The sequence below is a fragment of the Sus scrofa genome, chromosome 17 (assembly GCF_054392235.1).
Source record: "Sus scrofa isolate SSC_HxYL_T2T_F1_AM1 chromosome 17, Sscrofa_HxYL_maternal_Yorkshire_Landrace_v2.0, whole genome shotgun sequence".
NCBI lineage: Eukaryota > Metazoa > Chordata > Mammalia > Artiodactyla > Suidae > Sus > Sus scrofa.
In genome coordinates this window covers 55076974-55089099 of record NC_139399.1, presented here as the reverse complement: position 1 = coordinate 55089099, position 12126 = coordinate 55076974, and the positions used below count along the sequence as shown (strand labels likewise).

The window sequence follows — 12126 nt, the reverse complement described above, 5'->3', positions numbered from 1 at the left end:
CCAGGCCTGCTTCTCCCTCCCCTCTCCCCCAGCCCCAGCCCCCCAGACTGGCTCTGGCCCCGTCGGCCTGGGGCTTCCTTTCCCCGCGGCCTGCTGACCCGCCAGACCCTCCCACCACCCGCCCATTCCTGCCCCCTCCCCCACCTTTGGCGTCCTACGAGAAACTTCCTTGGCCTTTCCGCCTTTAAAAAATTGTAGCATGGTTTTATTTTTTTTTTTTTTACTTAGTGATATAAGAGAAATATATTTCCTAAGAGGTGTTTTATTGCTTTTTATAATGGTATAAAACGTTAAATTTGCCATCGTAACCATTTTTAAGTGTGGAGTAAAGTAGGGTTAAGTACATTCCCATTGTTGTGCGACATCTCTGGAACTTTTTTATCTTGCTACGCTGAAACCCTGGACCCGCTAAACACTAGTTCTTGCACTCTCCGCAGCCCCTGCTCTCCACCCTTCTGCTTTTTGTGTCAGTAATTTTGACGACTTTAGATATTTCAAAGGAGTGGAATAATACAGTATTTGTCATTTGTGACTGCGTAATGCTCTTGACAGAATCTATATGGTAGCACGTGACAGGCTTTCATTCTTTTTAAAGGCTTGCATGATGCTGTGTGGATATACACTTTGTTATTCATTCAATCCTTTAGTGGACATTGGAATCGCTTTCACCCCTTAGCTATGGTGAATATGAGTGTGCAGACATCTCCAAGATCCTGTTGAGGATTCTTTTGAATATATACCCAGAAGTGGGATAGCTGGATCGAATAGTAATTGTATTTTTAAGTTTGGGAGGACCCTACAACAGGGCACAACCATAACTTCTCAGCATCCTTACCAACATTTTAATTTCCTGTTCTTTTGACAGTGGCCATCCTGGTAGGTGTGTGAGCTGCCTGCTTTTTAACTGTCCTGATGGCCTCATTCAGACCTCATTCTGATCCCTGAGGCAACTCTCCTTCTCAGCTGTTCAGGCTTCAGTTAAAGTAACATTTGTTCAGCACCTGTGTGGAATCAGAGTATGGTAAGATGGAGAAAGTCCTTTTCTCTCAAGGTTGTAGGTTCTTGTTGACAGGAGGCACATGTAGGTGTGGCTCTTAAACTAGTAAACAGTAATTAAGAGCTGTGGGGTCCTATCAGGGCTCTGTAGAAGGCAGATGTAGTGATGTGATGGCGCTGACTGGGGAAGCCCCTTTGTAAAGAATGGGAGATCAAAGACAACTTCTCTGAAGTTGAGATGATATCTGAATGGAGAGAAGACACATGCACAATGTTTTGGGTGCTGAGTGTTCCAGGTGGAGGGAACTGTGATTCCGAAGGACTCAGACCATCAGTGTGGTGTGTTCCAGGAGCCAGTGGACGGAGTAATGAGACTTGAGGACAGTTACGTAGGCAGAACCTTTCTGTGTAGGCTTTTTACCCAGTAGTTCATGGTAAGGAGTTTGGATTTCATTCCCTGATGAGAAGCTACTGAAGACCTTTACACAAGAGAAAGAACACATTGTTAGCAGTTCTGCCAGCCTCTGGCTCATTTCAGCCAACTACAGCCCTTTGTCCCACACCTCTCCAAGAGGGCTTATCCCAGAGCCTCGTCAGAACTCTTTGCTTTTTTTTTTTTTTTTTCTTTTCTCTTTCTTTGTCTTTTTAGGGCCACACCTGTAGCATATGGAAGTTCCCAGGCTAGGCGTCCAATAGGAGCTGGAGCTGCAGCTGCCAGCCTGCACCACAGCCACAGCAACACAGAATCTGAGCCTTGACTGCAACCTACAGCACAGCTCACGGGGATTCAGATCCTTAACCCAGGGAGCAAGGCCAGGGATCGAACCTGCGTCCTCATGGATCCTTGTTGGGTTCGTTATTGCTGAGCTACCATGATAACTCCAGCACTCTTTTCTGTAGTACCTGGTTCCCTTTGCCCTCCTTCTTCTGTTTCGTTGGCTGGCATTGGTTGAGTACTTGCTAGACATTATAGACATTTTCCCTTATCTGTCTACCAACTTACAGGTAAGATGCTTTATAGATGAGGGGTCCAGAAAAGTTAAATTGTCTATTCTAGGGTGATACCATGAAAACATGTGAGAGGCAGGATTTGAATATGGAGCTCTCTGATTCCCAAGTCCAAGTTTTTTTTTTTTTTTTTTTTTTGTTTTTTTTTTTTTTGTCTTTTGTCTTTTTTGTTGTTGTTGTTGTTGTTGCTATTTCTTGGGCCGCTCCTGCGGCATATGGAGGTTCCCAGGCTAGGGGTCCAATCGGAGCTGTAGCCACCGGCCTATGCCAGAGCCACAGCAACGCGGGATCTGAGCCGCGTCTGCAACCTACACCACAGCTCACGGCAATGCCAGATCGTTAACCCACTGAGCAAGGGCAGGGACCGAACCCGCAACCTCATGGTTCCTAGTCGGATTCGTTAACCACTGTGCCACGACGGGAACTCCCCAAGTCCAAGTTTTAAATCATTTTGGTAGACTTCTCCCCAAGTCCTCTCTGTATTTCAAGGGTTTTTTTTTGTTTGAATTGTCGCGGTTTCAAAGCCATTCTTTTGCTCCGTCTTTTCTGTAGGCCCACCTCCTTGTCTCAACTTGATAAAGTTGCTGAGGAATCTAAAGCATTGATTTTTCTGTCTTGTTCTTTCCTCCTACCCCAGCTGACCTAGAAAAACATGTGTATTTGTATGGATTTATTCGGGGCTGATGTTTCAATTTAGTAAGGGACCAGAATTTGGTTCTGATCCTGCTACTGATTTTCTAGTCTGTTTATGGCAAGTTTGTTGATTTCTCTCATCAGTTTCCCTGATCTGTAAAGGAGAGCAGGGAGCAACCCAACCCAGTGAACCCCACCCCCACCCCCCCGGGAGTCTGTGAAGTGATACCTTCATGTGATAGGTGAGCACATGGGCTCAGAGGTATTGAATGACTTGTGAGGATCTCAGGCTGGATCATTGGTTCTGGTGTCCTTTCTACCACATACACCACTGTTTGTTTGTTTCTTTCTTTTTTGTCTTTTTAGGGCTGCACAGGTGGCATATGGAGGGTCCCAGGCTAGGGGTCGAATCAGAGCCACAGCAACACCAGATCCAAATTGAGTCTGCGACCTACTCCGCAGCTCGACCTTGCTGGATCCCTGATCCACTGATTGAGGCCAGGAAGCAAACCTGCATCCTCATGGATGCTAGTCACATTCGTTTCCACTGAGCCATGATGGAAACTCCTCCAAAAAAGTACTTTTAAAAATGAATATCAGGAGTTCCTGCTGTGGTGCAGTGGGTTAAGAATCCAACCAAGGCAGCTCGGGTGGCTCTGGAGGCTCGGGTTTGATCCCCTGCCCACCCTTGCCTAGCGCAGTGTGTTAATGGGTCCAGCATTGCCACAGCTGCAGTGTAGGTTGCAGCTGTGGCTCGGATTTAGTCCCTGGCTTGGGAACTTCCACATGCCATGGGTGCAGCCATAAAAAATAAATAAATGAAAATCATTTTGGTCACATTAAAGGACTTGGGCTTCTGAGATTCTGAGAGATAAGGACTGTCTTTAGAGAAATGTCTGGAATTCTCTTTCCTGTGGGATAGCTTGAGCTCTTCCCCTGATTAAGTTCTCTGTAGTCCTGCCAGACCCAGGGGACTTGCCCTAGCAAAATCCTCTCTGATGGACCAAGTAGAGTAAGTCTGTTTTTTGTGTCCCCGCAATGATTTATCATAGCATTTATCGTATTTTCATCTCCCTTTTTTTCTTTATTGGATTCACATGCTTCTTGTAATAAAATTAGCATACATAACCCCCAGGTAGTTACAGCATGGATTTCTTTGAGGCAAAAGCCAGCTGTTTCGTCTTGCTCTTTGGGTTGGTACCAGGTTCAGTGCTGAACCTGTGAGTGGCCAGAAGCTTAGTGACACACTTATTAGCCCATCGGGTTATAGTCACCTCTACAGCCCTTTAGGAAAACCCAGAGAGCTCCGGGTGTGAAATGCTCCCTGATGTCCCGAGGCATCCATTTCCCAGCCTGTTAATAGCACACTTTCTCCTTCCACCTGGGCAGGTTCTTTGGACCCAGAAAAAGAAAGTGTCCTCTTCTCCAACCGAGCCGCATGCCACCTGAAGGATGGGAACTGTGTAGACTGCATCAAGGACTGCACTTCGTAAGCGGGCGGGGCTGACCTCCGGGTGCGGGGGGGTTTGGAAGAGGAGGCCGAGCTTACCTGGTCCCCCTGTTACTTCCGTGACAGACAGTAGGACCCGTCACTAAGTGTCCCCAGGTCACTGAGAATGTGAAGGTCTCCTTGGTCCTTGTGACCCCTGTCTTGTATCTTTGGAGTCTCGGCCCTGCTGCTGGAAGGCACAGGGTGGACGTTAGAGGTGGGCCTTACAGTCTCTGAGATTTTGGACCTAGGGATGAGGGAGAGTTGCAGGCCAGTGACCAGCTTGCTCAGGTTTTTTCTGGACTGGACGAGTGTGAGAGGGGAAGGCAGGGAGAGAAAGAAAGAGGGATGGAGGTTAATAACCTCAAAAGGAGGAAGGAGGAGTTCCCACCATGGCTCAGCAGTTAACAAACCCGACTAGTATCCATGAGGATGCAGGTTCGATCCCTGGGTTAAGGATCCTGTGTTGCTGTGAGCTGTGGTGTAGGTCGAAGATGCAGCTCAGATCCCGAGTTGCTGTGGCTGTGGTGTAGGCCTGTGGCTACAGCTCTGATTGGACCCCTAGCCTGGGAACCTCCATATGCTGCGGGTGTGGCCCTAAAAAGACAAAAAAAAAAGATTTTTCACACTGCTTCCTTCTTCAAGCTAGTCTGATACTGCCTCTGATGGTCAGCACTAAACTAGCACACATGCCTTAACGTGTTCTTAGGTCTGCTCTGTGATGTTGCCTTAGATTCATGCCCTGGTGACAGATGGACAGGGAGAGAGGTGAGCATGCTCAGGAACCTGTGCTCAGCTGGTTGTACCAGGCCCTGTGCTAGGTTTCCTTCTTGGAGTGTTCACAGCCACTCTGGGCTACGTTTACCATCCTTCCCAGGCTAGAACTGGGTGGTGGAGGATTGAGGCGGCACAGTGAGTGGCCTGGGGTCACCTCGTTAATGGCAGAGGTGAGATTCAAACACTGCTTCGTCAGACTCCTAGGCCATTTGTTATCCCGCCCGGCCACACTCTGTAGAAACAGTGTCAAGGCTCCAAGGCACTTGTTCTTGATTTCGAGGAGCTTACACCTCTGAGAAGCGAGGCATGTGCACACACATTTCACAGCGGTAGCGATTCTCTGCCCTGTTTCCACTTCAGTCTAAGTTGAGAAGTCTCTCTTCTGAAATTTGACATTCTTAGCAGTGTCCTGAATGCTGAGGGAGCCTGGGATGGGGAGCCCTGGTGACTCAGCAGCCAGATGACATTTCCGCCTCCTGTCCTAGAGCACTGGCCTTGGTTCCCTTTAGCATGAAGCCCCTGCTGCGGCGAGCATCGGCCTACGAGGCTCTGGAGAAGTACCCACTGGCTTATGTTGACTACGTGACTGTGCTGCAGATCGACGACGGTGTGACATCAGCTCTGGAAGGCAGCAGCAGGTGAGCCCGAGTCCCGGCGGGCAGTCTCTCTGGAACGTTCTGTCCTCCCTGACTGGCTTGGACCCATTGCCTTAGTCAGTCTCTGGGGAGCCCTTTGGGCCAGGCCTCGAAACTCCTAATGAGCATGTGGAGAAAGTGTGGCAGGAGCACTTGCTGTCATATTAAGTTGTTGTGTTTTGGTTTTTTTAAAGGAAGTGACTTCTTTTTTTTCAGTTGTGCCCCTGGCATATGGACATTCCTGGAACCAGGAATCGAACGCACACCACAGCAGTGACAAGGCTGAATCCTTGACCACTAGGCCACCAGGGAACTCCAGAGTTTTGTATATGTGGAGCTTTTTAGTTTTTTGCCTAGGTGCTGAAATGCAGTCACACAGTAATATTTTATTGATCTCTGTTTAAGCCAGGTTCAGTGGGGAATACCAAACTAAAAAAGAGATACAGACCCCACTAGCTTCAAAAGCTAACTAGGATGGGCAAAGTAAAACATAGTACAAGCAGCCGTGACCCCGGGCTGAAGGGCTGTTGTTTGTGATTCGATTCAGTGTGTTGTACTGTGACCCCTTCACGAGGCCCCTCAGGTGAAATTTCTTTCTGGTCTTCTGAGCAGTTGTGTTTTCTTTTCTTTTTTTTTAATCTCAGGATGCTCTCATTTGGGTAACTGATTGTGTTTCCCCTCTGCATGGTCTGCTAGAAAGCCAGAAACCACAGATAGAAACCCCGAACAGGACCTCAGGGTGCCTATTGAGTGCGTCGTTTCTGGCTGGACTTGGTTTCTCTCTGCTTGCTTTTAGTCGCTATCATTCAACAAAATCTGCTGTTTCTATGCCAGACTTGGCACTAGGGCCTGAGACAGCCCTTTCTGCTGTAACGGGGCTCCCGGTCCCCTGGAGAGCAGTGGTCAGTCATCGGCAGGGCCCCTGCAGTGTGACGAGTGCTGTGGCAGGAGGCAGCACAGGGGACTGTAGGGGCAGAAAGGTGGCTCCTCATCAGCCAGGGGGAGACCAGAGAGGGCTTCCCCGAGGAGGTGAGCTGAGACCGAGAGGTGGACAGCGCTCTGGGCAGGGGCCCACACGTGCGCACTGAGTGAGTAGGCGGTGGCACAGGAATTGAGAGAGGTCCGCGTACACGATGCTGCTCGGCCCCAGATGGGTGAGGAGGACAAGATCACCCGGGGCCTGGTGCTCAGGGCTTGGACTTAATTCAAACACAGTGAGGCCTCATGAAAGGGCCTTTAGCAGGGGACAACACGGGAGAAAAGCTGACTGGCTGCCTGCTGTGGTGACAATGAAGGAGAAGAGGCTAGGGAGGCAGCAGGCCGTAATCTGAGAGCTGGTGGAAACCGGACAGTGGGACCCATTCAGGGGACATGTAGGTGGTACTTCAGCAGGTTTGGGGGGTTGGGGAGGAGGGAAGAACAGAGGAGGCAGCCAGGTGGTTGACTCGGAGTTGGAGGTGCCTGAGGGGCAGGAGGCTGGAGATGTAAGGAAGGCAGCTGGGCATTTTCATGGGTTTGGAGCAACGGATACAGGCCACATGTAGGGATTTGAAGGTCATCTGCATAGATGTGGCTTGAGGTTGTAGGAGAAAACCAAAACCTACCACAGCCAGTGTGGAGGGGGAGGGGGCGGAGCTTTGAGGAATTCCAGCATTTGAGGGGCTTATGGAGGAACAGCAGCCAGAGCAAGAGGAGGAAACTTAGCATCTCGTGTTACAAAGGCAGGAGTGTTTCCAGAAGGATGAAGGCGTGGGGAGTGGCGGGTGTTTCACTGAGCTTAAGTAATTACGTGTTGAGGAATGCAGGCACTGGTGATGCTCACGGAAGCAGGTCAGTGGGGTCAGAAGCCAGATGGCAGGAGCTCCCAGGGTCTGGCTGTGAGGGCAGAGGAGTGTCCTCGTGATGGCAGAGGGCTCTCGGGGGGCGGGGGGGAGGGAACAGAAAGATGCAGGTGTGGGAGCGGGAGATGCTGGTTGAGCGTGGCCCAGGAGAGGCAGGGAGAGATGGATCCTGAGCTGAGGTGGAGGGAATGGCCTTGTCATCCCTTCCTTTGTGACAGGAGAGAAATAGGAAGTGGTGTGTGCCCGAACAGGTAGGTTTGTATTTATAGAGTGAGGAAGTTTGCTCTGGAAAAGGAGGCGGGTCAGGGAGCAGAGTGAAGGAGGGTAGGGGTTTGAAATAGCAGGCCAGGCAGGAAAGCAGCTTTGGGGGCTTAGTCAGAGACCATGAACTTGTAGTGATACCAGACTGCGAGCACTTCATTCCAGCAACACAGGAGCACGGTTGCAGGAGCAGAAGGTGTTATAGTTGGCTTCATTCTCACTCGACACAAACTGATTGGGCCTTGGTGGGTGCCAGGTGTTCTGGGTGCTGGAGATCAGTTAACAAAACCAGCACGGTCATGGAGCTGAGAAGGTGGGAGAGCTTATCCAGGTAGAGGGGAGAGCACGTGCAAAGGCTCGAACATAAAGATCAAGAGGCATGTGGTACATGATGAAACCGGGGAGACGGGAGGGGACCGGGTCTCAAGCCTGGCTAACGTAGCGAAGTGGGAACCACTGAAGGATTTTAAAATTTGAGACTTGGCATGGTAAGATTTCCTTTTTTTTTTTTGTCTTTTAGGGCCACACCCGTGGCATAAGGAAGTTCCCAGGCTAAGTGTTGAATCGGAGCTGGAGCCACTGGCCTATTCCTCAGCAATGCCAGATCGGACCTGTGTCTGTGACCTACATACACCACAGCTCACAGCAATGTGGGATCCTTAACTACTGGATCAAACCCTTGTCCTCAGGGATACTAGTCAGATTCGTTTCCGCTGAGCCAGGACAGGCACGCCAAGATTTGCATTTAAAAAAAACCTCTGAGCATTAGGCAAACGTCCGGTGTTTGCATGGCCTTGTAATAGACCCATTTTAAAAAAGCATAAAACACGTGGTCCTTTCTTAGGGCAAATGTGGTCCCTTGAGGGTAAGGTTGAAGTACCTTTGCAGGCTCCAGATCACCGCTCTGAAGTTAACATAGTGTGACCAGGCAAGGGCCAGGCGGGGAAGGGGTGCCATGGTGGCTGATCTGAGACGTGTAGGGGTTGCAGCCTCCTGTTCCTTTCCTGCTGCGTGTCAGAAGGGAAAGCCCCGGGGGAGATGATAACTGGCTCTTAGACACCTCCTGCGGGCTCATGAGAGGAGATCTTCTTGACCCAGATGGAAACCTTTGTGTAATCTGGCTGCCTTTCCAGGATGACGAGAGCTCTCATGGACTCCTTTGGGTCCGAGTGGCGCCTGAAGCTGCCCTCTATCCCCTTGGTGCCTGTTTCAGCTCAGAAGAGGTGGGAGTGTTTGCCTTCGGAAAACCGCAAAGAGACAGCCAAAAGCAAATCCAAAGAAACCACAACCGCCAAGAGCAGAGGTGAGCTGTGACTCCTGCCCAGAGAGCCTCTTTCTGTAGAGAAATGCTCTAAAAAGTGGATTTAGTCATTCTAGAACATAACTCGGTTAAGGCGAGTCATTTTTAAAAACCTTTCAAGCAAAGAAGACGACAAACAGAAAAGCCTTAACCTCTTAGAGACCGTCTCCTCGGCTCTACAGGAGGGTGACAAGAAGGCCTACCACACAGGTGACGAGAGGGATGCTGAACTCTAAGCCTGGCGCCCAAGTAGCCGGTGTTAGTTTCCTTCTCATTCCTTTGGCTGCATTTGGGGGTATATCATTTAGGATGTTTTTGGTTTCAAGAATAGAAAACTCTATGTGGTAAAAATAATAATTTATTGGCTCATGTGCCTGAGAAGTGTGCATGCAGTTCAGGTTCAGGCAGGGTTTGCTCCAGCAGCTCACTGCATCATCAGACTGGCTCTATTACTCTGCCCCTCTCTGGTGTGTGTCAGCCTTGTCTGCAGACAGTCTTCCCTCCTACATAGTACAGTACAGTTTCTTGTCTCACATCCATGCACCATGCCTCCTGACCCAGAGGGAGGGAAGGTTTCTTTCCTGACAGTTCCCTAAGAAAGAAAGCATTTCTTTCCTTAAAATTCCTAGCTCATCTTTTCTTTTTTCTTTTTAGGGCCACACCAGAGGCATATGGAAGTTCCCAGGCTAGGGGTCGAATTGGAGCTATAGCTGCCAGCCATAGCAACGTGGGATCCAAGCCACATCTGTGACCTACACCACAGCTCATGGCAATGCCGGATCCTTAACCCACTGAGTGAGGCCAGGGATCGAACCTGCATCCTCATGGATCCTAGTTGGGTTTGTTAACCACTGAGCCACGATGGGAACTCCCTAGCTTGTCTTTTCTTAATTTGTTCTGGCCTCTTTGGTCACAGACCACTCCCTGAGCCAGTCACTATGTCCAGGGCCTGAGATTTTGTGATAGGTCAGCCCTAAGCCGTCTGCTCCACCTCCATAGCTTCCCAGGAATAAGGGTGGTGCGTCCCCAGAACGAACACTGTGTGAGTCCCTAGAAAAGGATGGATGAGAGAAGGGGGAGCAAAGCCAGCGAGCCCAAAGCAGGAGACTGTCCACCTCAGGAATACAAAGCGGCCTTCTTCAGGCAGGGGTAACGAGAAACTCATAATGCCCCAGGAGAATTCTCCTGCCGGAGAGGGAGGCGCAGAGGGGTCAGGCTGGAGTCTTGTCGCGGGTATGCAGAGGGCAGAAGCCGCTCCTCTTCCCACTAGGAAACCTGTCTGGCCGTGGAGGGCCCTCCTCTGGTGTATGGGGGCCTGGTAAGTGTTCCCTGCTCTTCCCTGAAGTGAGAACGTGGGGCACTAATGAACTCGACAGCTTCCAGGCACCTACCATCTGTTTCATTCTTTTGGAGTCACGGTCATGGGTGTCCCGGGCCTGGTGCTAAGCATTGTGGCCCAGAGGCCCTCCAGAAGTTCTCGGCCCAGTGAGAGACTGAGACACTTAAACAGAGCAACTTAAATGCAGGAAGAAGGAGTTCCAGTCATGGCGCAGTGGAAACGAATCCAGCTAGGAACCGTGAGGTTGCAGGTTCGATCCCTGGGTTCGTCAGCGGGTTAAGGATCCCGTGTTTCGGGAGTTGCGGTGTAGGCCGGCAGCTGTAGCTCCAATTGGACCCCTAGCCTGGGAATCTCCATATGCGGCGGGTGCAGCCCTAAAAAGCAAAGTAAATAAATAACACAGGAAGAAAAACAGGTATTTTAGTCTTGAGTGTTTGAGGATCACTTGCAGTTGGGAACTGGCGGCGCTGTGCTTGAGCAGTTGGGGAGAGGTTCGTGGAAGGGGAGCGGTGGAGGTGACGGGTTGAGCTGGGCCTTAAAGAGCACCTTCTGCAAGTGAGAAGGGAAGGGGGTTTTCAGCAGCGACAGTGGAAGGAGGTCGAGAATGAATCTCAGGGTGGCCAGAGGGACAAACTCCGTGCAGTGGGGGGTGCCTCGTGGTGCTGAGGTTGTGTGCATTGCAGCCTACTGGCTCTCCTTCTAGAGAAACTCATGCACATGCGCACAGGGAGGTGTATACAAGGATGTTGAGAGCAGATTGTTAGAGCAAAAGCGGAATAACCCAAACCTCCGCAAGTAAGTGTTGTACTGCAGCACTGAGACCGAATGAAGGAGCTGCAGGTATGCGTGAATCTCGGGAATCGAATCTCAGGGGAAAGAAAACCAGCTCATAGAATACATGGGGAATTACATATTCCTTTATTTGAAGTTCAGAAACAAAACAAGCAGTGGTTTCTAAATACTGTTGGATATAGTTAAACATAAAAGGGGGCCGGGGATAGAAGCACAGAACTGGGGATAATGGTTTCGTCTAGGCGTGGATTGATTAGGGGAGAGGTTCACAAGGTTTCAAAGGTCTTAGTAAATGTTCTGTTGCTTTTTTTTTGGGGGGGTGGGGGGCCACACCCATGGCATATGGAGGTTCCCAGGCTAGAGGTCCAATCGGAGCTACAGCTACCAGCTGATGCCACAGCAAAGCCAGATCCGAGCCGCGTCTGCAGCCTGCAGCACAGCTCATGGCAACGCCGGATCCTTAGCCCACTGAGCAAAGCCAGAGATCGAACCCGAGTCCTTGTGGATACACTAGTAGGGTTTGTAACCTGCTGAGCCACAACGGGAACGCCTGTAAATGTTCTTTCTTAAGGTGAGGGATGAGTTCAAGGATATTTGTTTTATTCCTAAAACCTTACCCTGGTCATAAATATTCAGTATTCTATAAAGATAGTTTTTAAAAATTGAAAAAGCTGGTGATATGGGAGCTGGGCTGGAATAATTCATCAGGCCCCTCAGTGAAGGGCCCCGAGGCCAGGTGGAGCAGCTGGGGTTTCACCTTGCTCTCTCCTGACGGCTGGGGTGGAGCTGGGTGTCAGGTGGCAGGGGGGACTCATGGGCTCAGCCCCAAACAGCTGGGGAGCGGGAGATGCCTCCCCCTCTCTGCAAGCCCAGGAGCCACACCCTTTCTTTCAAAGATGCTTATTTATTTAAGTCCTCTCCTGCTTGAAGTTTGGAGGGTGCTCTGCACTTTCTCGTGCTTTCTCACATTTCATGCTGACAGCAGCCCTATGTGGAATAGGTATTACCCCAACATGTCGGTGAGGAAATTGAGTTCCATAAGCATTAGGAAGGTC

The 12126-nt window shown here is 50.2% G+C and overlaps 1 protein-coding gene across 12 annotated transcripts in view; it reads left to right on the top strand.

The window, feature by feature from the left end:
- The window catches only part of TOMM34 (translocase of outer mitochondrial membrane 34), a 35229-nt gene that overhangs the window by 11263 nt on the left and 11840 nt on the right, over window positions 1–12126 (top strand). For 3 of the 12 annotated variants that reach the window (XR_014831742.1, XM_085002691.1, XM_005672959.4), the window contains exons 2-4: window positions 4027–4126; window positions 5413–5541; window positions 8774–8943. Coding sequence is in view for 10 of the 12 variants with exons in the window: in XM_005672959.4 (XP_005673016.1) it covers window positions 4027–4126; window positions 5413–5541; window positions 8774–8943 (399 nt within the window). In the remaining 2 variants the exon portion in view is untranslated. 12 annotated transcript variants of the gene reach the window in all.